The sequence below is a fragment of the Myxine glutinosa genome, chromosome 3 (assembly GCF_964187855.1).
Source record: "Myxine glutinosa chromosome 3, kmMyxGlut1.1, whole genome shotgun sequence".
Lineage (NCBI taxonomy): Eukaryota > Metazoa > Chordata > Myxini > Myxiniformes > Myxinidae > Myxine > Myxine glutinosa.
The window spans coordinates 74,244,833-74,268,176 of record NC_136263.1 but is presented as its reverse complement, the minus strand read 5'-3'; the positions used below and the strand labels follow the sequence as shown (position 1 = coordinate 74,268,176).

General features: G+C 46.4%; 1 protein-coding gene across 4 annotated transcripts in view; it reads left to right on the top strand.

Moving 5' to 3' along the window:
* Positions 1-23,344, top strand: part of LOC137423433 (epsin-2) — a 111,679-nt gene that overhangs the window by 6,493 nt on the left and 81,842 nt on the right. For all 4 annotated transcript variants that reach the window (XM_068110604.2, XM_068110601.2, XM_068110602.2 and 1 more), the window contains exon 3: positions 19,777-19,918. In XM_068110604.2, the coding sequence (XP_067966705.2) occupies positions 19,777-19,918 (142 nt within the window). The remainder of the gene's footprint in view (positions 1-19,776; positions 19,919-23,344) is intronic.

Below are 23,344 nucleotides of genomic sequence, written 5' to 3'. Positions count from 1 at the left end.
TTTGCACCAAAAATAAACATTCCTGGATCGATTGCTGAGGTAAATAGTACTCATCTGAAAAAAAATAAAAATGCTTCATCTTGATTTAATGGTGGGAAATCACTGCAGAAGGTCCTGGCAAGCAACCTCATGAGTGGCCAAGTCTCTATCAGAAAGCTCATTAACACATCCAGGCTTAAATGGCTTCAATCCCATATCCTTTTTCATTCTTTTTTGGACTGTTGAGTGTGGAATTGCCTAACTTAGATCTTTTTCGAGATTTCAGTGGTGATCTCGAGCAGGGCGCTTCAATATAATGTCCACATGACGTGGATGTGATGCTGGATGACCAGAACGCTTTAAATCAAGGACACTCCCTGTTGAAAAAGCCTTCCTCTCCCATGCCCTCATCCTGTCGCGTGTAGGAGCTGGCTTATCGAACCTCTGCAAAAATATTGTCCTTATGCCTTCAAAACTTGCTCCTCTCGCGTGCGGTCATGAACCCAAACACAAGTAATCAGTCCCTCTTCTATCGTGTACTCACTGGTGTCTGTCATGCTGAAGCCATACCTGGAAAACAAATGAGTAACAGAGGACACTTGTGCATAGGGACTTTGTGGCCCCTCTGTACAGTAGATCTAATGCTTAAAATGTTGTTGTTGTTGATTAGCCCCGGTCAGTTCTGCTCGAACAGAGATAGCTGATCGATCTCCTGTGAGTGACCCAGAGGTCCCTCACATTTAAGATGTTCTTGCCTTGAGTCAGGGCTGCAGAGTCTTCCATAATGTTTTGTGTGTGGGGTGGCTTGGTAGATGTTTCAGGTGTTGTCGGTGGTGTTGAGTCTTGGATTTGTACTACAAAAGCTGCAGGGTTGGGTCCATGGTGGAAGCATGAATGGTGTACACTATCAGACCTGGTGAGTAATTTATGTCATGATTGGTGGGGGGTGAGTGCTCGAGGTGCTGTTTAGGCCCAGGTTGTTTGCATTTGTAGTGATGACGATAGATTAGGGCTGGGCGATATCTCGATCGGTTTGATACGATATTGAAAAACTATTGTCAACGAGATGCATTTTTCAAACTGTTATATCAGCACATTCAATAATGGAAAAACTGATTTGCAGTATCCTAAACTAAAGATCGAGATTTATTTTCATCGATTTCGTAAGAATATCAACATGGGCTTATTTTGTCTTCACACAATAGTCCCAGTAAAAACAAACAAACAAGTTTTGCGCAACATCATTCTCTCACCTTTCATGCAAATGTTGAGAAAACCTCCTCCCATCTCAGTTACCATTTTTCCTGCCTCATCAGGGTCTTCTGTTGTGGATCCTAGGGGGACTATTTGCATTGGTGCAATCACCACATCTGAACTCGGACCCCTGCAAGAGAGCTTTTATCAAGATGGTAAAGCACTGCCCTCAAGGCAGCTCACAAACCTTCTGCCTTCGCAGTGACAAAACCAGTCAAACACTCATCCTCCACCTTCCTTCTCACAATCACGGTCGATGTGTATTTCATTGCCATATGTGCCCATCGTAAACAAAGAAGAAAAAAAAACTTTAAACAAATAAGCACGGGATGGGGTGAGTGTTTTACGTCGGGATGACTAACGTCTGTAGAGACTTGCCCGAGCAGTAGACGTAATGAAATCCCAGACGTAACGTCCTGATGCCGCCCAGCGAAAAATAGCATGACAGACAGAGGGACGCACATCGAAATCCAGGAACTTTAATTATACATTTCAGATGAAGTCCTATGTCGGGCCACAGCAGCTTCGCCAATCTGCAAAGGTGCAATTGATGTTCAAAAATTGCCATTAATGTTTGTATGACAATGTTCCAAGAAGTTGTCACTCAAGCTTTTCGGTCTCACTATCTCCCATGATCTTTCCTGGGAAAACCACATTTCAAATCTGGCCTCCAAAGCCAGTCGCTGACTGGGCATCCTCCGTCGTGCGAAGTCCTTCCTTGGCACACCTGAGCTCCTCACCACATACAAGGGTTTCATCCACAGCTCAATGGAATACTGCTCTCCCCTCTGGGCTGGTGCTCCTGCCTCACACCTAGCTCATCTTCACGCTGTTGAAACCAAAGCGATCAGAATCATTGGAATCTCCCGCGATGAAGCTACCTCCGAGGGCCTTTCACTTACTGCAGGCAGGTTGGTGGTCTTTCTGTCTTCCACCGACTCCTCTCCGGCCTTGCTCCTCCAACTCTCTCTGGGCTCTGTCCCCCAAATATTCCTACAGGTCGCACAAGATCTGCCTGCAACCCTCTTATGGTGAAACTGCCAAAATCAAGACTCTCTGCTCACCTTCACTCCTTCATTCCTCTTTTCTCCCGCCTCTGGAACAAACTCCCTCACTCTTCAATCCCACTCCTCCCTCCAGGTCTTTATGTTCACCACCATCTCTTATCTTCCCCCATCCAAAACCTTGATCTTTTCTACCCCCACTAATTTCACCCCAAATCCACTTTTTTGAAATACCAACTTCTTTCCTGGAAGTCCTTGGTGTCCTTGTGTTTATACTTCTCCCACCCCCCCCCCACCCCCCTTCCCACGCCGCCTCCCCCCAAGCCATCTCCCTCCCACACATCTCCTGATGTCCCTGCTCTCAAATGTTGTTTATGTGCTTCCCCTTCTCTCCCCATCTTGTCTACTGCTCCCCTTTTTATATACTTTGTTTGTTTGTCTGTTTGATTTGTTTGTGTGATAAATGTTAGCTCTTTCACGAGCCTCGATTCTGTATACAAAAAAAAATAACCCAGAAACATCGTTTTCAATGAGTGCACAGAAGTGCTTACATCAATTTGAGGACAGATTACATGGTGATAAACAGTTACATTTTCAAACTATTCCACAAGTAGGTCATCATTAGGGTTATATAAACATTGATAGTGTGTATCCCCAAGTGGCAGCTATCACAACAGTGATTGGGTCCATGGTGGAACCTCTGCAAGGTCGTGCTATGTTGGCGCAAGTGATGGCACAATGTCAATATCGCTAGATTGTTGATATTTGGATGGACGATAATCGACTAGCAAAAATATCAATATTGCCCAGCTCTAGTATGGATGTTTTTGTAGATGTTGATCGGTGGGATGTTTTGAAGGATATCTTTGTGGCGTAGTTTTCATGTATCTAGGGTTCTGTGGGTAGTTTGCCATGGAGTGGCACGGGTGATTATGGTTGGAACTACGTGCAATGTGTAAGTGGTCTTTGATTTTTTTTAAAAAAAAAATTTTTTTTTTTTTTTGCCACTCCATGCTTGACCTTGGTGTTTTTGATGTGCAACCAGTGATGATGCGAAGGGCTTTGTTTCCTATGGTCTGTAGGGTGTTGAGATGTGTTGATAGGTTGGGAGCCCAGTATGAGCTGGCCGAGTCAATGACTGATCTAATGTGTACTGCTTGCATATTACTTATTCAAATGAAGTTGAAGTACTAGCGCTTGCCCTATCTTGGTGTTCTTGGAAACCCTGTCAATGTTTTGCTACTGCATACGTACATACATACGTACATACATACATACATACATACATACATATCTCGGACCCCACTATTCGCGGGGCATTGTTTCAATGGAAAAAGGGATAAGTTCCTGAGTCGCGAATAGAGGAGCGAATGGTGACGCAAATCCCGAGAATGTCGAAGATAATCCTGCTAAGGTCGATGAAAGTCCTGGAAATGGCGAGACAAAACCTGCGAAGGTCGATGAAAATCCCGTGAATGTATACCGCAGCATTGTTTCAATGGGGAAAAGAGGGATACGTTATAGGTTCCTGGCGGTTCCCAATTCGTAGAGGAAAATTAAAGTTTAAAATGTTTTCGACTGCAAATGCACATTAGTTTCAAAAAAAAATGCTTACAACAAAAAAACGACAACACCAGGCATCGTTTCCAATTTATTGAAGGAATGCGCTTAATTTATTAAAAGTGCTTCACCAGCTTTACCATACCATGAAGGTTTACCGCCCCCCCCCCTCCCCCCAACACCATCATGTACCGTTTAAAATCTTTATTTTACAAACACACGCAACTTTCAAATGATGGTGGTGATTATGCATGAATTATCTCAAACTCTGAGGATGACCCAAATTATAGTCGTGCACTGAGGGATCCTAGGATCCTAGTAGTCCCTGGTGTTGGGCTAGCGGCTAGGGTGCCGGCTTAGGATCCTAGGATCCTGGGTTCGAATCCCGGTCAATCGCTGAATTAACGCCAAGGGGGTTGACTCAGCCTGTCATCCTTCCGAGGTCGGCAAATTGAGTACCAGTTCACTGGTAATTCCCTGCTTGTCGTTAAAGGTGACAAAAAGGGTTGGCGTCAGGAAGGGCATCCGGCCGTAAAACATTGCTTCAAAAAGGGGACCGAAAAACAACAACAACCACAGTTCCCGAAAAAGGCCAACCCCCACTTGCGGGGAAAAATGGCCTCTAAAGGTGGTTTTTTTGGTTGTTTTTTTTACTGAGGGAGCGGCAGAGGGAACAGTTGATGGTGTTGGTGAGGATGCTGTTGAGGACACAGATGGTGGTAGGAGAGGAGGGTGCTGGTGGTGTTTTAGTGGAGGTAGAAGGGCTGAAGAAATGGGTAATGGAGAGCTGCCTGGCAGAATCCGCAGGTTTTGATGCAGTCTTTGTAGGGGAGAAGCAAATCATCCAAGCTCTCTTGAAATTGAGGTACCGCTCCATGACTGGGTCAGCATCTTCCAACTTGGCGACAAGCACCCACATGCCATGCTGCAACTTGCCCAGGAACTGGACTGAGGTTAGACCTCTGCACCTCTTCCTCATCACTGCGTGCCTCCTCCTTGGAAACGTAATAATGGCCTCCAACTCCTCATCGGTGAGGTTGTCGCCATGTGAGGCAATGAGATCCTCCAACTCCTCAGGCTGCATGTCATCAAATCCTTCTCCTCCCAACTGCCGTGCCAACCTGACAATCACATGCCTCTCCTCAGTGTTATCGAGAGCCAGTAAAATTTCTGACTGCCTGTGGCCACAGGTTGTGCCAGCACGTGTTGATGGTGGAGGCTCTCACCTCATCCAGCAACTCCTTGATTGTGCCGATGCCGTGGGCTATGTTGAAATCCTTCCAACACTGCCTGACGGTGAGCCCTGGGTCGGACTTCATCACATCCAAAAGGTGCGACGGGTGTAATACGTTTTAAACTTTGCAATCACACCTTGGTCAAGTTGCTGGATGAGGGAGGTGGTGTTGGTTGGCAGGAAGATCACCTTAACATTCGAGTGAGCCACATCCAGGTTTGCGGGGTGTCCAGGAGCGTTGTGCAGGAGCAAGAGAACCTTGAAGACTAGGTTTTATTCCCACCATGTGTATCTCCACCTGAGGGACGAACTTCACGAAACAATGATGGAACCAGTCCAGGAAGGTTGCTGCCATTACCCAGGCTTTCCTGTTGGCCCTCAAAGATGGGCAGAGTTTGCATGTTCTTGCTCTTGAGAGCACGTGGGTTCAGGGAATGGTACGACATCATGGGTTTCCGCATGCGGTCCCCTTTTGCGTTTGCATAGAGGAAAAGAGATACCTGGTCCTTGGCAACCTTGAATCCGGATGCTGTCGCCTTCATCTTCGAGATGAAAGTTCTCAACGATGAGCAGAGCAAGTCAAAAACACATGTCAAAGCAACGGGGCAGAACAATTATCAAGGACACAGTTTGTATATGAAGGATTGAGAGCATTGTGGGTATCGAGCGCATCTGCTAATTTCAATAACAGATTCAATGAAGCATTTGCATTAAAGAATTCGTGGAGGATGACATGTTTTCGTAGCTGATGGAACATCCCACGAAGCGTTTGCATTATGTAAGATATCTGATGACGCTTTACCGTAAATTGCAAACTGTAATAGATTTGATGAAGCTATGTTTTGTGTAAACACCACATCTGGTGGGGTATCCCGCAAAGCTCTCGATTATAGTCAAGCTAAAATTCACGGCCGCAAAAGCCATGAAAATGCATATCACACAGCAGGTCATGCTGGCGGCTCGTATGTTTATTTATTATTATTCGTGGAGTTTGTGTAAATAGTTTGTATTCAGTTTGTATTTATTTGTTTGTTTTGTGTAAATACCACATCTGGTGGGATATCCCGCAAAGCTCTCGATTATAGTCCAGCTAAAATTCACGGCCACAAAAGCCATGAAAATGCATATCACACAGCAGGTCATGCTGGCGGCTCGTATGTTTATTTTTTTATATTTTTTTTTGCGTATGTCCCGCTGCTTTTTGCATTGCTGGCAAAGGATGGGTTTTATAAATGTGTCAAGCTAGCGGCTCATTTTTTTTTGTGCCCTTGCAAAACCGCGAATTCGTGAAACGGCCACGAATATGGGGCAAAAACCCCCGATTTTACGGAACACGGCTGCGAAAACAAAAATAACCGAAATCGCGGGGCATTTTTCCACGAATAGAGAAACGTGTCGCATTTTGTCAACCGCGAATGCGTAGATTCCGCGAATAGCGAAACTGTGGTGTGTGTGTGTGTGTGTGTGTGTGTGTGTGTGTGTGTGTGTGTGTGTGTGTGTGTGTGTGTGTGTGTGTGTGTGTGTGTGTGTGTGTGTGTGTGTGTGTGTCTGTGTGTCTCTGTGTGTGTGTCTCTGTGTGTGTGTCTCTGTGTGTGTGTCTCTGTGTGTGTGTCTCTGTGTGTGTGTCTCTGTGTGTGTGTGTGTGTGTGTCTCTCTCTGTGTGTGTGTGTGTGTCTCTCTCTCTCTGTGTGTGTGTGTGTGTCTCTCTCTCTCTGTGTGTGTGTGTGTGTCTCTCTCTCTCTGTGTGTGTGTGTGTCTCTCTCTGTGTGTGTGTGTGTGTGTGTGTGTGTGTGTGTGTGTCTCTCTCTCTGTGTGTGTGTGTGTCTCTGTGTGTCTTGGCAAAAAAAAAAAATGTATGCGAAATATGTTCACTCAGGTTTGTGTGTCCGCTCACTTGTACTTGGCTACAGGTCACTTTTAAACTTCACCAAATGGTAAAGTTGGTGGTCCAACAGAATCCTATTATTTTTTGAGGTCAGAAGGTCGACCACTTTTCTGGTATTTCTAAAATCCTCAATTTTCATCCGATTGACTTGAAATTTGCATATCGGCTTACTGAAACCAACTATTTTTGAGATCAACATACGCCAAAAGGTCAATATAGGCTACATGTCTAAAATTGGCAATTTTCATACAATTAACTTAAAATTTGAAGACGATTTGCATATCATGTCACTGAATTCAACCAATTTTTTTTTTTCAGGTCAAAAGGATGCTCTACTTAGTGCCATTCTACTTTGTTCTCTTTTGCCAAGTGTTGCTCTGAGTGTTTTCATTTATTTATTTGTGTGTATATATATATATATATATATATATATATATATATATATATATATATATATATATGGGGGTGGTGGTATGAGGGGCTTGATTGTAATTGCCATTGAAGTCTACTGATTGCTGGATGCAGACCAGGTCACATGATGCTTAGCGCAATGATAAATGTGCATGTCCACTTTTTGGCTTTCTGCCAATTTTGTCATTTCTTTCGAGTCACTAAAAATGTGTCAAACTTGTATTTGGTCAATAAAATGGCTTGAATGCATGAAGGAAAAAGTTAATTTCAGTTTTGGTTTTCTAACGCAGGAATTTATATTTACGAGGTATTTTTAAACACGTGTTTTCTGAAGGACATGTCATTAAAGGGGTCACTTTCCAACGTTGGTTCGTATTACATTGAGGATTTTTGTTTTTCTGTTGGAATCTTCAAAAGTGTCTTTCATACTCTCTCCCTCCCTCGCTCGTCTCACCTTGAGAGGTGGTACTTGCCACATTAAATAACAATATCACACCAATGTTGCTAGACATGCTAATTGCATATCAACAATGATGAACTTGCTGTTATTCCTGACTAGCAGAAGTACCCGGCATTGCCGGGAGGGGGAGGGGGAGGGGGAAGGGGAAGGGGGGGGGGGGAGCGAGCCCCTTGGCAAAGCGAGCGATTTTTTTTTTTTTCATAGCGTCATAGCGATTTTTTTTGTCATAGCGTCATCGCGTTTCATAGCGTCATAGCGATTTTTTTTTTCATAGCGTCATAGCGTCATTACGTGATCGCTCTGAGCGAATCAGCGCCCACCAGCACTGATTCCGTTGATTTCGTGCGCTGAAATGCGCTGAGGTAAATATGAATAAAAAATATGGATCGTCAAATATTTTGAGTTCGGCCATGTTCGTCCCAGGCTCAATGGCCATGTCTATGCCAAATATCAAGCACGTAAGCCTCTCCGTTTAGGAGTCTATCGGTAACACACACACACACACACACACACACACACACACACTGTTTTATATATATATACATATAGATAATCGTGAAAAAGACTTGTCATGGTTTTCCATTTGAAGGAATGAAGCAAAATATGCAGAAATGGTTATTTATCATGCCTTGTATTCAAATGCCATCAATATTTTTGATTAATTGTTGGTACATAAACATAGGTATTACTGTTAGCCAGATTTTAAGATTGATTGTACTGGAGATGGTCAGTTGGTTGGACATGTAGTGACAACTCGACCATGAAACGGGTAAATAATGGCATGTTTGCTTTCTAAGAATGTACAGCGTGTAAGAGGATGTTGGGGTTTATTTTTTTTATTTTTTTTGTATACAGAATCGAGGCTCGTGAAAGAGCTAACATTTATCACACAAACAAATCGAACAAACAAAATATATAAAAAGGGAGTGGTAGACAAGATGGGGAGAGAAGGGGAAGCACACAAACACAACATTTGAGAGCAGGGACATCGGGAGATGTGGGGGAGGAGGCGTGGAAAGGGGGGGGGGGGGTGGGAGAAGTATAAAACACAAGGACACCAAGGACTTCCAGGAAAGAAGTTGGTATTTCAAAAAAGTGGATTTGGGGTGAAATTAGCCGGGGTAGAAAAGACCAAGGTTTTGGATGGGGGAAGATAAGAGATGGTGGTGAACAACTGTTTTAAAGACCTGGAGGGAGGAGTGGGATTGAAGAGTGAGGGAGTTTGTTCCAGAGGCGGGAGAAAAGAGAAAAGAGGAATGGAGTGAAGGTGAGCAGAGAGCCTAGATTTTGGCAGTTTAACCATAAGAGGGTTGCAGGCAGATCTTGTGTGACCTGTAGGAATATTTGGTGGACAGAGCCCAGAGAGAGCTGGGGGGGGGGGGGGGCAAGGCCGGAGAGGAGTCGGTAGAAGACGGAAAGACCACCAACCTGCCTGCGGTGAGTGAGTGAAAGGCCCTCGGAGTTAGCTTCATCGTGGGAGATTCCAATGATTCTCAACGCTTTGGTTTCAACAGCGTGAAGACGAGCTAGGTGTGAGGCAGGAGCACCAGCCCAGAGGGGAGAGCAGTATTCCATTGAGCTACGGATGAAAGCCTTGTATGTGGTGAGGAGCTCAGGTGTGCCAAGGAAGGATTTCGCACGACGGAGGATGCCCAGTCGGCGACTGGCTTTGGAGGCCAGATTTGAAATCTGGTTTTCCCAGGAAAGATCATGGCAGATAGTGAGACCCAAAAGCTTAAGTGACAGAACTTCTTGGAGAGGATTGTTCAGAAAGTGGATGGGAGGGTTGTCCAGTCGGTCTTTTCGGAGAGACATCGTAAGAGTGTGAGATTTGTCAGGATTAAGATTAAAGTTTGTCATAGATTTCTTGGTTGGGCATTCAATTACAGCTATTGCATTCTGGGGCGAGAGCGTTAATGTTGAGCTCCAAACATCACCTTGTGAAACTCTTTCCTTCCCTCATCATAGCTGTTATGGTCTTTCACCCATGACTACAACATGCAAGAATTGATCCATCTGTCTCTGCCAACCACTCTTAATTACCCTTGCCAGAGGAGAGGGTATTGCATTTGAGTCTTTGTTTGTTTGTCTGCACAGAATAAATATGATTTTCTCTTCAACCGTTGGTCCGATTGACAGGAAATTTTCACCATTGGTGCAACTCCACCTGTAGAATTTTAAAAAAAAACATTTGTCATATGTCACGTGGTATGGGCGCCATCTTGGAAAACCCGAAAAAAAACCACCTCTGTCTCAAAGTGCTGCATAGAAAATATTAGACATGGCTCATTGTAAAGAACTCTCCATGGGGAATAAAATATGTTAAAGATGTCATAGATGCCTCCATGACGTCATAATTCGACAAGGACAAAACTTCATCCGATCAAGATGAAATTTATTGAGCATCATATATGGATAAATTGGTGGAGAACAAAACAATGTCATTGGTCACGTGTTTCGGCCGCCATATTTGTTTTACACAAAAGTCAAACACTGAAAACATGTCCTGGCAAGGGTCTGCAATCTCTGATTGCTCTTTCTAGTTTTCTATTGTTGTAAATAAGCATTCAAAAAGACCACCTTTTCCCATGGCTAGCCTCCACAGGTTGAGATGCAGCTTAATGAGCTGTTGGCTTGTTTGACATCTCACCAGCAATGTATGCTTAAAGGGTCCGTAGCATGTTGGCAGCGAGCACCCAAAGATAGTTACCCATTCAAGAACTTGCTGTTACCATTTTACCCATTCCAGAAGACCTAAATAACCTTGATCAATATTTAAATGGATGAATCTGCCCAATTTCTATCCCTCATGCATGGATGAATCTTGTCTCAACAATAATTGACTGACGGATTAGGCAAACCTCATGGATTTACCAAACAATATAACGTTTGTCCCTATTTCGCTCGTCCTATTTTTCCATCGGTCCATTGTGTTTCATACTCTTCTGGTCCACCGCAACATGATCCATGTGAAGGTTCCTCCACGGATACCTTATGACTTTTACCTCCTTTAATTGCATTAACTTGCGCACTTTCCTGACATGTGCTATCATCGACCCACCCTTTGGTTTTTATAACTTTTGTTATTACCTCCACCACCGAAGGTCTGTTTGTCTGATCACCCCTGTCTGTCTCTGTGAGCAGGATGTCTCAAAACGTTTGGACAGGTTAAGATGTGTGATAGACAAATTGAGATTTTTATGCCTTCGCCCACAGTCGCTGGAGGCATTATGTTTTCGGGTTGTCTGTACGGGCTAAACCTCGTTTTTCTCAGCAACCATATGTCCGATTGAGACAAAACTTTCAGGGTAGGAGTGACACCCATGCAGAATGCTTTTTATGATTGTGATGTCATAGGTCACGTGGTGTGGCATCCATTCTTGGATTAAAAGCAAATAATTAAAATATATATTTCTCAAACTGCTGAATGGAAAAATTTGAAACTTGGCACATTGTCAAGTACTCCCAATGGGGTACAAAAGCATGATAATATCATAGGTGAAATGGTATACCAGCCAAAAATGTTTTAATCAAATTCCTTGTGCTAAAAATCTGAAATTGCATGCACATGATATTGTTGCGAATATGGAATTTGGCCTCCATATCCGCTTGTAAATATTCCCCTATTTTCTCCAATACTCCCCAACTTTCCCCGATCCCCCATTCCCTAGTCCCATTGCATGTAAATAACAATCAGTAGAGCCGACCTTCCCCTTATTCCCCCATTAAATGTCGTGCCCAGGTCCACCGCACCACAGGTAGACAACTTTCGGACATCTTCCTAGTTATTCTTATTCTATGTCAGTTAAGGCCTCGTCTCCATTAATTATGACTCTTCGTTGCACCAGAATGTGATTATATGGCATCAGTAGTGAGTTTAGGACCTTTCCCATACCTCCTCCCATCTTCTTCCCCAAACAACAACAATAACAACAACTACAACAACAATTACAACAACAACAGAGGAGATGGCGGCGGAGCGGGAGAGGATGCGTCCTCACACCGGCTCGATTAGCTCCAGACCATGCGCTCCACGGGGTTACCCCGAAGGGGCTGGCTGTCAGCTCCTCGTCAGGGGCGGAGCCAGTAACCCCCCCCGCACGCACCCAATGAGAAGCAACGTGCCGATTCCACGAGGCGGAGCTAACGAGCCGAGGGCGTGTCACTCCCCGCCGGATATACGCAGCCGCTTGCCGGACGTGACGTCAGATGCGCCCCCAGCTTGAGACGACAAGACGCCACCTCGAGCGCTGAGAGACCTCCTGCATCTTTTGGGCCGCGCCATCCTGTCCCTGAGCACAAGGTGCACCTTGTGCTGGCCATCGAATACCCGCTTTCCTCGCCATCAATCCCCGTGTGAGTCAGTTTTTGTCCTGTTTCTCTGTGGTCTGTCGGGAATAATATAAGGTTGTGTCTAAGTGCCTGTCTTCCTATGATGTACCTCTCGTCCCTGTAATCTGACCTTCCGCACGAATATAACCTCCTCCGGAGGTCTTGAGAACTGAACCCCTGGTGTCGTATTGTGTCATTATAACCCAGCCGGGTGTCTTCTTTTTCCTTCATTGGTCTAGCATAGCGCGATTAGTCAACCCCGGGTGCAATCGGGGTAACTTGTACGGATACGGCGGCCATCCCGCTCGGCCCACCATACCATCAAAGTCGTATCTGTAACAATTGGTGTCGGGAGTGAGATTCGAGGCCCGACCAAATTTTGAAAGAAAAAAAACGAATAGAGGAAAAAAAAAAATTTGGTCAAAATTTGGAGCGGCCGAAATTTGTATTTGTTTTACGAAACTCGAATTTTGAAAGTCGCGCTATGGCGGATCAAGACAGCTGGGGTCCGGTAAAGGAGAGTGAGGTAGGGTCGATCCAGGACCAAAATGAGGGACAGGAGGAGAGCGAAGCAGTGAGGGCGGCAGGTTCGCAAAATAGCGCCGTCACGCACGAAGAAGCGGGCGCGCAAAATGGCGCCTCGCTGATCACCGCGCCAGCGACCGTGGCAGCGCCCCCGATGGATTGGAACTCGTTTTGTATACAAATGACGGCCCTTGTGGTCCAGTATAATGAAGAAAGGGAAAACAGAATGGGGAATCTGATGGATGCTCATTGTGAGCAAATGAAGGTAATGGGGAACCGGATGGATGCTCAGAGTGAGCAATTGGGGGTAATGAGGGACGAAGCGAGGGCTCAGAGTGAGCAAATGGGGGTAATGAGGGACGAAGCGAGGGGTACCAGTGAGGGGTTAGACAATAATTTTGAGGAGTTAGACAAGAAATTTGGGAAGATAGACAATAATTTTGAGGGGTTAGACAACGGGATAAAAGAAGTGAAAAATGGGTTAATGGGGGTAGAAAATAGAATGGCTGCCCAGGAGAATCAGATAGAGGGAGTGAAAAATGGGGTAGAGGGAGAGGAGATTAGAAGAGGTGTGAGTGAGGAGGTCGGAGGAGTGCGCGAGGAGGTGAGGCACTGTAAGGAGCACATGGAGAAGGAGGTGAGAAAGGGGACTGTAAAGTTACAAGGGGGCATAGAGGACCTGACGCAGGAGGTGGAGCAGCTGACGGTGGGACAAACGGAGTTAGTGGAGCAGGTTCAAAGGAACACTGCGGTATTAGGAGGGTTAAAAGCGACACAAAACGACATAAAAAACGACTTGATAGCGACAAAGAGGGAATGTCAGATGGTACGTGAGGGACTGACAACGAGGCTGGACGAGGTGATAGAGGTTATGGAGACGAAGGACCGGCAGGTGAGGACGCACATGGAAACGGTCAAGGTAGCCTTAGAGGATGAGCTTGAGGAGACGTACCGGGGAATAAAAGAGGTGAAGCACAAATTAGAAGAAGTGGAAGAAGGGATGAGCGAAATTAAAAAGCGACGGAGAGAGGATAAGAAAGAGATAAAAGAGGAGGTAAAAGAATTGGTCCAGAGTCTGTGTTCGGATCGTGATGATGTGCTCATTAACCGGATGAGGGATTCGCAGGTGATGGAGGAGAAGCGAAGAGGAAGAGGACCTGGTGTAAGTGGTGACCAATATGGTCGTGCGTATGATGCGCCAGGGGATTTAAGAAGCTTGGGGGTCGAGATGGACCCGGGTGTTCGTGAGAGGCCGTTGGTGAAGTGTGCGACAGGTCTGGTGTGCGAAAAAGGAGGTGTGCGAGAAAATCCGACTCTGGGGTGTGTGAGGAAAAAGTGCGTGCCAAGGAGTGAGGGTGCTGGCGAGAGTGAGTCGGTCGTAGCGAGTGTGCGAGGGAGCACATGGAAGCGCGGTGTGGTGAGTGTTGCAGAGGGTGTAACGGGGGAGTGTGCGCGAGAAAGGTGTGTGACGGACAGGTGCACGAGGAAAGAGTGCGCTGTCAGAAGTAAGGAAGAGTGTCCACCTGTGGTGAGTGTTACAGAGGGTGTGACGGGAGAGTGTGCGCGAGAAAGGTGTGTGACGGACAGGTGCATGGGGAAAGAGTGCGCTGTCAAGAGTAAGGATGAGTGCGCTGTCAGGAATGGAGGTGAAAGTAGTGAGAGTGACATGGAGCGTGAGTTAGTTGTGACAGGTGAGCGAGGATGTACACCTGGAATAGAAGGATGCACACCTGGAATGGTAGAGCGTGAGTGGGAATGCACGCTGGAGTTGGTGGTGAGGCACGTGGTTGGGTGTGCGAATGAGAGCACACCTGTGATTGTCACAGAGGAGGTGACTGAGGAGGGGGCGCGAAGAGGTGTATTGGTGAGGTGTGCGAGCGACGAATGTGTGCCAAAGTGTTCGGTGGTCAGGTGTGTGACCAAGGCTGTGAGTGGAATGAGTGTGCCTGGGTGTGTAAGGAACGGTACGAGGAGCATGGAAACGGCTGGATGTGTGAGCAAGGAACGGGCTGCGGGGTGTAAGCGTCCAGGTGAAGCATCGACGTTAGACGGGATAGAGTTTAGAACGACTTATAGTCGAATCGGGCCCTCGGTGCGTGCTGGGCCTCGCTTTGAACGGCCGCGTCCAGGCTCCACTAGGCGGAGCTGGCAGCCCGATAGGAAGGGTCGTTATGGCGACCACGTTTTGTTGAGACGTGCCGGCAGGTCGAGATCGGGACATTGGATGGCTCCACGCCGAGGTGATGCGTGGGATCTCGGCCCGGGTACGCCCCCGTCCCTGCCCCGAATGCCGGACGCATCCAGCCGCTGGCACAAAACAACCAGCATCCATTGCTTGGCTTTACGAAGCCGGGCTTTGGACAGGAATTGGCGCACCGAGAGGTATTAGTGAGTCGACTGGGTGATGAGGTTAGTGTTTTGGACCCAAAATTAGAGAAAAACAAAATTTGATGATTGGCAAGGGATTGGCAGTAGTGATTGGCAGATGATGGGCAGTGATTGGCCAAATTTTTGATTTGTTGAAATTTGATGTGCAAAATTGGTAGTGAGAGACCCCCGATGTGGTGGGATGGCAAATCCACCATCCCTCACAGGTGTGGGGCAAAGGAGCAATAGCTTATGGGGTGTATGGCAGTGAAAACTAGCCCGGGTGGGTTAGGATATTGTGTGTAGGGATCTAGAGAAGATGACCTTAGGTAACGTTAAGGTTAGTTAGTGACTGATACCTGTAGTGGGGACGCAGGTAGATTAGTATGGATGATAATGACGTGGGAGCGCAATAGTTTAAAGGGACGACTGGGAAGCGCAAGTTTCAGAAGGGAGTAGTTAGCTGAGATGATGCTGTGTGTGTGAGAATTGAACAGGTGTGATTGCACAGGTGTGCAACTGGACAGGTGTGTGGAGCAGTGTATGAGTAGTGAGTGTGTGGATCAGCGCGAATGCGCTTGGGGAGAGAAGGGTGCAGGTGGCACCAGGTGTGAGAGCACAGGGTGCAAGTACAGGTGTGTGGAGAGAGTTGGAGTAAGTGGTATGGAGTGGTGTGCGTGGTGCGAAGGTGTGGATGGGGGAAGAGTGGACCCCTTTCACGAGTACCCGGGGCGGGTAGTGTAAGTGTTAGGTAGAGGGTACAGGTAAATTGTGGTTGGATATTGGCATTTGTGGTGCGGTTGCAGAATGGTGTTGTGGATGGGTGCATTAGTGTTGTGGAAATGGCTGGGCGTGTAGCCTGTTAGTGTGTGTAGTTGGTTGGGCACTCCACCACTGTGAGGATGTCGGCCAGGTGAGGCCGCAGGTGGGCTCTGGGAGCCGGTAGAGTTGTGGATGGGGCCCGAGGATCCGGAGGACGGACCCGGGTAGCCCAGTGCCAGAGAGGGCACCGAGTGGGGAGAGTGCCAGAGGGCCTGCCCCAGTTAGTTAGGTTAGGGTAAGGAGCAGGTAAGCTCGGAGGCAACTGCAGCGGTGGAGGTGTGCAGGTGGGTAGACCCACTGGGAGAGGTACACGTCGCAGCCCAGAAATTGTACGAGGGCACCGGGAGATGAATCGGGGGAGTGAGACCCCAAATTGAAGAGCACCACAGTTTGGCCAATGGGAATTGGTTTTTAGAACCCATAGTGTAAGAGGGCCAATGGTTTGGCCGGAGAAAGACCCCGGGTAGTGTAAAGTTGTTAAAGTCATTTAGGAGATAGTTAGGATTGATGAACCTGTCGCACCATACGCAGCCACTTACCTGTGGTGATGATGATGACTCCACACCTGTGTTTTCTTTGTTTTGTGCAGGAAATGAGATTGCTGTGAGGATTTGTGAGACGCATCACGACGTGGATGAGACATTGGGGTGATTCCATCTCTCCCTCCCTAGGAGGGACTGATGATGAATTGGTAATGGCAAATTTTGATGTTGAGTTGAAAATGGCAAATTTTGATGAGAGTTGAAAATGGCAAATTTGATTGGTTAGGAGGGAGAGAAGACGAATTTGGTATATGGGAGGAACGGGGAAGACAGTAGGGATGTTTGTTGATTTGTAAAGTAGATGTTTATGAGTAGGGTTGTGTTTTGTGGATGCAGTAAGGGGTAAGGGAGGGGCCATGTAGGTTACCTGGTAGGGGGGGCGTACGATAGGGACGTACCTGTCTCACCTGGTTCCCATGTGCCCCCAGTGTGCATCACCTTACATTGCGTGCACTTTTGCGCCCTTACCACCTTACTCACTTGTTTCTTCTTTTGTCTCCCACCTCCGAGGATCTGGCTTTGGGGTAGAGAGAGAGGAGAGAGAGGTGCTGGCTGCGCAGTTGTGGGCCTGCACTTTCGCTGTTTGCTGCCGGGATCGATACACCATATGGACCGCAATGTTTGTGGCCACCCACAATGGACCGCAGTTCGTTTGCGGCCAAGCACCACCCGGGGATGGACCTATGGGTCAACGTGGCACCTATGCCATACAGGTGAACCACTTTTAGTTACCACCAAGTGCACCACAAGAAGAGCAAGAGACACCTGCAGGGTTAGGGGTTGTCGAATTTATTTTTATTCCAATGAACAATGGTGACTGCACCGATTGGTGGTGGGGTGGTGCTGTTGATGCTCGGGAAGGGTGCTCTGCACGTTATTAAAGGCCGTCGGCCACAGAGCACTCGTGGGTTGGTGTATCGATGTTGGCAAGCGCGCTCTCTCTATGCATAACATCTGCATGTGTTCCTCCAAAAACAGGTCCTGGATCGTAGTGTAAATAGCAGCGTAGTCTTGTAAATAATGCTCCCTACCGGCTGTATGTTTAGTTTGAGAATTCTTTCCGGATTCGGTTATCCTGTGGGTGTGTTTCTGTGAGGAGAAGGGTGCAACGTCGCAGGGGGACATATTTACTCATTTGTGAATATCTGTAAAACTGTCGCACTCAGGGTAGAGTTAATAGTAGAGGGAACTACATTGCGTGCCACACTAAAGTAGGTAAAAATTTATCGGGTCGGGACGCCCCGAGGGTAGAGAAGGGTGCAATGTTGCGAATATGGAATTTGGCCTCCATATCCGCTTGTAAATATTCCCCTATTTTCTCCAATACTCCCCAACTTTCCCCGATCCCCCATTCCCTAGTCCCATTGCATGTAAATAACAATCAGTAGAGCCGACCTTCCCCTTATTCCCCCATTAAATGTCGTGCCCAGGTCCACCGCACCACAGGTAGACAACTTTCGGACATCTTCCTAGTTATTCTTATTCTATGTCAGTTAAGGCCTCGTCTCCATTAATTATGACTCTTCGTTGCACCAGAATGTGATTATATGGCATCAGTAGTGAGTTTAGGACCTTTCCCATACCTCCTCCCATCTTCTTCCCCAAACAACAACAATAACAACAACTACAACAACAATTACAACAACAACAGAGGAGATGGCGGCGGAGCGGGGGAGGATGCGTCCTCACACCGGCTCGATTAGCTCCAGACCATGCGCTCCACGGGGTTACCCCGAAGGGGCTGGCTGTCAGCTCCTCGTCAGGGGCGGAGCCAGTAACCCCCCCCGCACGCACCCAATGAGAAGCAACGTGCCGATTCCACGAGGCGGAGCTAACGAGCCGAGGGCGTGTCACTCCCCGCCGGATATACGCAGCCGCTTGCCGGACGTGACGTCAGATGCGCCCCCAGCTTGAGACGACAAGACGCCACCTCGAGCGCTGAGAGACCTCCTGCATCTTTTGGGCCGCGCCATCCTGTCCCTGAGCACAAGGTGCACCTTGTGCTGGCCATCGAATACCCGCTTTCCTCGCCATCAATCCCCGTGTGAGTCAGTTTTTGTCCTGTTTCTCTGTGGTCTGTCGGGAATAATATAAGGTTGTGTCTAAGTGCCTGTCTTCCTATGATGTACCTCTCGTCCCTGTAATCTGACCTTCCGCACGAATATAACCTCCTCCGGAGGTCTTGAGAACTGAACCCCTGGTGTCGTATTGTGTCATTATAACCCAGCCGGGTGTCTTCTTTTTCCTTCATTGGTCTAGCATAGCGCGATTAGTCAACCCCGGGTGCAATCGGGGTAACTTGTACGGATACGGCGGCCATCCCGCTCGGCCCACCATACCATCAAAGTCGTATCTGTAACAATATATTACCCATTTGTATTGAAATATAAAATTTATGACATCATAGGTCACATGGTTTGGCATCCACATTGGATTGAAGGAAAATATTAAATTATATCTCTGAAACCGCTCACTCACCCTATAGATGCGAAATTTAACAAATATCATATAACAGCACTGTTGCATATAGTTTGAAAATGTCATAGGTCCCGTGGTTTGGGAGCCATCTTGGATAGAAAAACGAACCTTATCCAATGAACACGAAACTTCACAAACGTGATCCCCGACCCACACATATGCAGGATTATGGCATCTACCCATTGTGGGACTATGTGGGGGCATATTGGCGACGCAGTCGAATTGTTCTCGTTAAGATCTGGATATGGGAAAAAAATTTTTTTCATTTTCTAAGTGATTCTTCATAATTGACATGGGGCCAAAAATGATGTATAGCATGATATTTCAAAGTATTGGATGAGTTATGACAAAGATTTGAGTTGGTTAGCTGTCTAATGGAATTGCATTTCTAACTTGGACCCTTAGGTGTACTACCATTAAACTACTTCTACTATAGATCAAGGGATGTAAAAAAAAAAATTGGATTCCTTAGATGGTGTTAGAGGAATAAAAGGTGTGTGTGCATTTGGCTTTATTTTTTCCCCACACCACCTTCCACCCTCCCCCCACCAATGCACTTTGCTCGTGTCTATTCAATTCATAATGTTCCATTCTGTGTTTACTTGGCACCGTATCATCTTTCAATCGTTTCACTTGCCTCTAATGTTTTGGGCATGCAAATTAGCATGATGGTGCCAGCTTGCTTGTTGGGTTTTGTTGGAGTAGGTGACCGCAGCTATTAAAGGACACAATTGAAGTATGAAATCCATGTCGTATAACAAACGCTGAAATTGGAAAATTGTCCTGCTTTCTGAAGCTACTTGTTTATCTGGCTGAGCAATGCTCTATTTTAAGCATGAAGACTCTAAAAGTTGTGCCGTTGGTCAACGATTTGTTGCAATGACATTGAACTTTGTATCCATTTGCATGATGTCTGCTTCCAGGACGACGAGCGGTTGAAATCGGAGCGTGAGCACGCCCTGCAAACCAAAGAGCGGCTTGCTCGCTCTGTGACTGCACTCAGTAGTTCTGGGGCAAGAATCACTCTTAATGGTTCGGGCCCTCCAGCCAACGTTGGCCGCCAAGGCAAGTAGTAACCAGCTTATTGCTGAAATTTTTTATGTCGAACCATCCCAGGTTTTAAATTTCCTTTTCTTCCATTTAATATGGCACCTGGGCTATCTTAACCCTCCCCCAATAAATGTTTTTTTTGAAGATATTTTCCTGGTAACAGCAACTTTTCTTATTTTTGTGTATGGAGGTGATTAACCACCAAAAAATAAAAATAAAAAAATTATAAAGTATTTAAACAAACAAAAAGAAATCACTGGAGGCAAGTCAAGTAGATTGGTAGAGGAAATGTCAAGTGTTAGTTTTGTGCTATGTGCTGCAGATTAATTTATTTATTTTTGAATCCCCCTTCGCTTCCTCTTCAAACAAATCGCACAAGATCGCACAAGATCTGCCAGCAACCCTCTGATGGTTAAACTGCCGAAATCTCGGCTCTCTGCTCACCTTCACTCTTTCATTCCTCTTTTCTCCCGCCTCTGGAACAAACTCCCTCACTCCCTTCAATCCCACTCGTCCCTCCAGGTCTTTAAAACAGCTGTTCACCACCATCTCTTATCTTCCCCCATCCAAAACCTTGATCTTTTCTACCCCCGCTAATTCACCCCAGATCCACCTTGTTTGAAATTCCAACTTCTTTCCTTGAAGTCCTGGCAGTGTCCTTGTGTTTTATACCTCTCCCACACCCCCCCCCCCCCCTTCCCATGCCCGCCCCCAATGCCCTCTCCCTCTCACAGATCTCTCGATGTCTCCATGTCTCTCGGTCCCTGCTCTCAAAATAATGTTGTGTTTGTGTCCTTCCTCCTCTCCCCCCATCTTGTCTACCGCTCCCGATGTTATATGTTTTATGTGTCGGTTTGTCTTTCTGTGTGATTAATGTTATCTCTTTCACGAGCCTCGATCTTGTATATTAAAAAAAAAAAAAAAAAAAAAAAATCATTAACTTGGAACATTTCAATTTGTTAGTACCTACTGTAAAATTCTTCAACTAGCTTAACAGGAATTGTTCTTCATTGGAATCATAATAGCAATCATTCTTAATCGAAATCATTAAAAAAAATAATGTTGTTAAATTTGGGTCGTCATTCCTGCTGTCCATGCCTCTGTACATGATAGGTTTTTGTTACCGCGATAACTTAATGGCTGAAGGAATCTAAGTCAAACTTGGTGCAATATGTATAATGATGCATAGATGAACTTGGGGTCAAGAGGTCAGAGGTCCTAATAGAGGTTGGGTAACAATTGTGTTGCTGTGCTAACTTGTGAACAAGTGGTGGGATTTTACCAAACTAAGTATATATTTTAACCAAATTTTGATAAAGATTAGAACTGATTACATTTTGTTGCAGGTCAAAGGTTAGGGGTCTTGTCAAGTAAAAATGTGATGCATGAGAACAGCTGAAGGGATTTGAATCAAACTTGGTAGAAGTATTATAATGTAATGTGGGTGGAGGCGTATCAGTTGACATCGCAACTATCAGTACCGTAATAGTTTTTATTATTATTGTTGCAATTATTATTATTAACGAGCACTCTGCAGTAGATGGGACGTCGCATAATGAAATAGGATGGGTGTCATTTTTATATGGACTCGTGGACCAATTATAGGGCAGCATGTTTTCAGATTAGCAGAATCTAAGGGAGACTAGCAGATGGACATCGTAAGTGATTGGATAGGTTGATGAAGAAAAAGGATTGGAGGGGGGTGGGGGTTAATTCACAAGTATACGAAAGCAGGAATGGATGTTAGAGCATGATTGATGATGGGTAGCACTCTTGAAGGACTGGAGGGAGAGGCACAAACAAACATTAAAATACAGTAAACCCTAAAATATCGTAGGGGTTACGATACTGAAAAATGCCATGATATTCAAAACTGCGATGGTTAAAACCAATTTCCTATGGTAATTCAGGGCGTTGGGTTCCTGGACTTGGATAAAATATTGTCGTGTGATCCCCCTCGGTGAATACCGGGGAATCGCGGATAGCAATCGAGCGTTACTTTGAGGCATTCGGTTCAAATACGGATTTCACTAGATATGCGCGAGAGGAAGAGAATATTAAGAAGCTGGATGCTTTTGCCGTCCAGCTTTGCCAGACGGCATTGCATTTGAGTCCGTTTGTTTGTTTGTCCGCACAGAATAAATATGATTTTTCTCTGCAACCGTTGGTCTGATTGACAGGAAATTTTCACCATAGATGCAATTCCACGTGTATAATTTTTTAATGATAATTATGACGTCATAGATCACGTGGTTCGGCCGCCATCTTGGAAAAACCAAAAAACATTGCACCTCTATATCTCCGAAAGCTCTGAATAGAAAACTTTGAGTCATGGCTCATTGTAAAGAACTCTCAATGGGGAATAAAATATTTTTACGGTTTTGGAATAAAGGTTAATTCCCCCTCTTAGTTAGTTGCACCACAACATGTAGCCTCGCTTAGTTCAGTTATTTCTTAGTGAATGTAAGCGTAGTCCATTCCTGTGTTTAGTTTTGCGTTGAGTAGGCCAGTGAGATTAGGTGTCCTTTTGGCGCTTTGCTTTGGTGCTTTTGGTTTGGCGCTGGGATGCCACACGGCAGGCCTGGGCAAGTCTACCGAGGCCGAAGGGACAAGCTGCAGGGGGAGTGGCCGGTAAGCAACGAGCCGCCAATCGGGGCTCGAGGGGAGTGGCCAACCACGACGACCAGAGGCGGGGTTTGAAACATTCGGGCCGGGGCGGGGCCATATAACCCTGCTCCGAGCCCCCCACCTGAGTTCCGAGACGGCAGATGAGTAGCGCAGCCCTTGAGTTGAGTAAGAGAAGTTCTCGGTCACAGTCGTGTGCAAGTTACAGTTCCCTGTGAGACGATTTACAGTTCCCCGAGAGAGTGAGTTGGGTTGAGCTTGAGAACGCGAGTGGAGCTGCAGGACGAACGAATTGAATTGCCGATTGTACACGAACTCTCCCCGTGCTCTGCGCTGTATTAATCGCGCGCTCGAAAGGACGACCCGCGCCGGACCACAGATGCGCGATTTCCTCCTGCCTGCCTTTGCCTGCATACGCGCCGCGAGGATTTCTTCCTGCCTGCCTTCGCCTGGATACGTGCCGTGAACATCGGAGAGCCACGCCGGGCGAGCTGCCCCGGGGTGACCGACGGCAAAGCGCAAACCTGCTCTTCTTCCATTACCCCGTGTGAGTGATTGGGCCCATTTGTCTGGGTATAAGTTAAACTGATTAAGCTCTGCTCTGTGTCCCTTTCCTTTCATTCTGGATCATTGTAAATAATAATAAATTGTGTTCTTCCTCTGATTTGACCGTCCTGTCCCTTTCATCCATTGGCTTCGCATGGTCCGAATAAAACCGCTCGAATTGGGTTCCAATAAAAGTAACAGCACGAGTCACGTGATACGCATTCCGCTCGGGCGTACTCGATTAAGCGTGGCTCGTGCGAGGCTCGATCC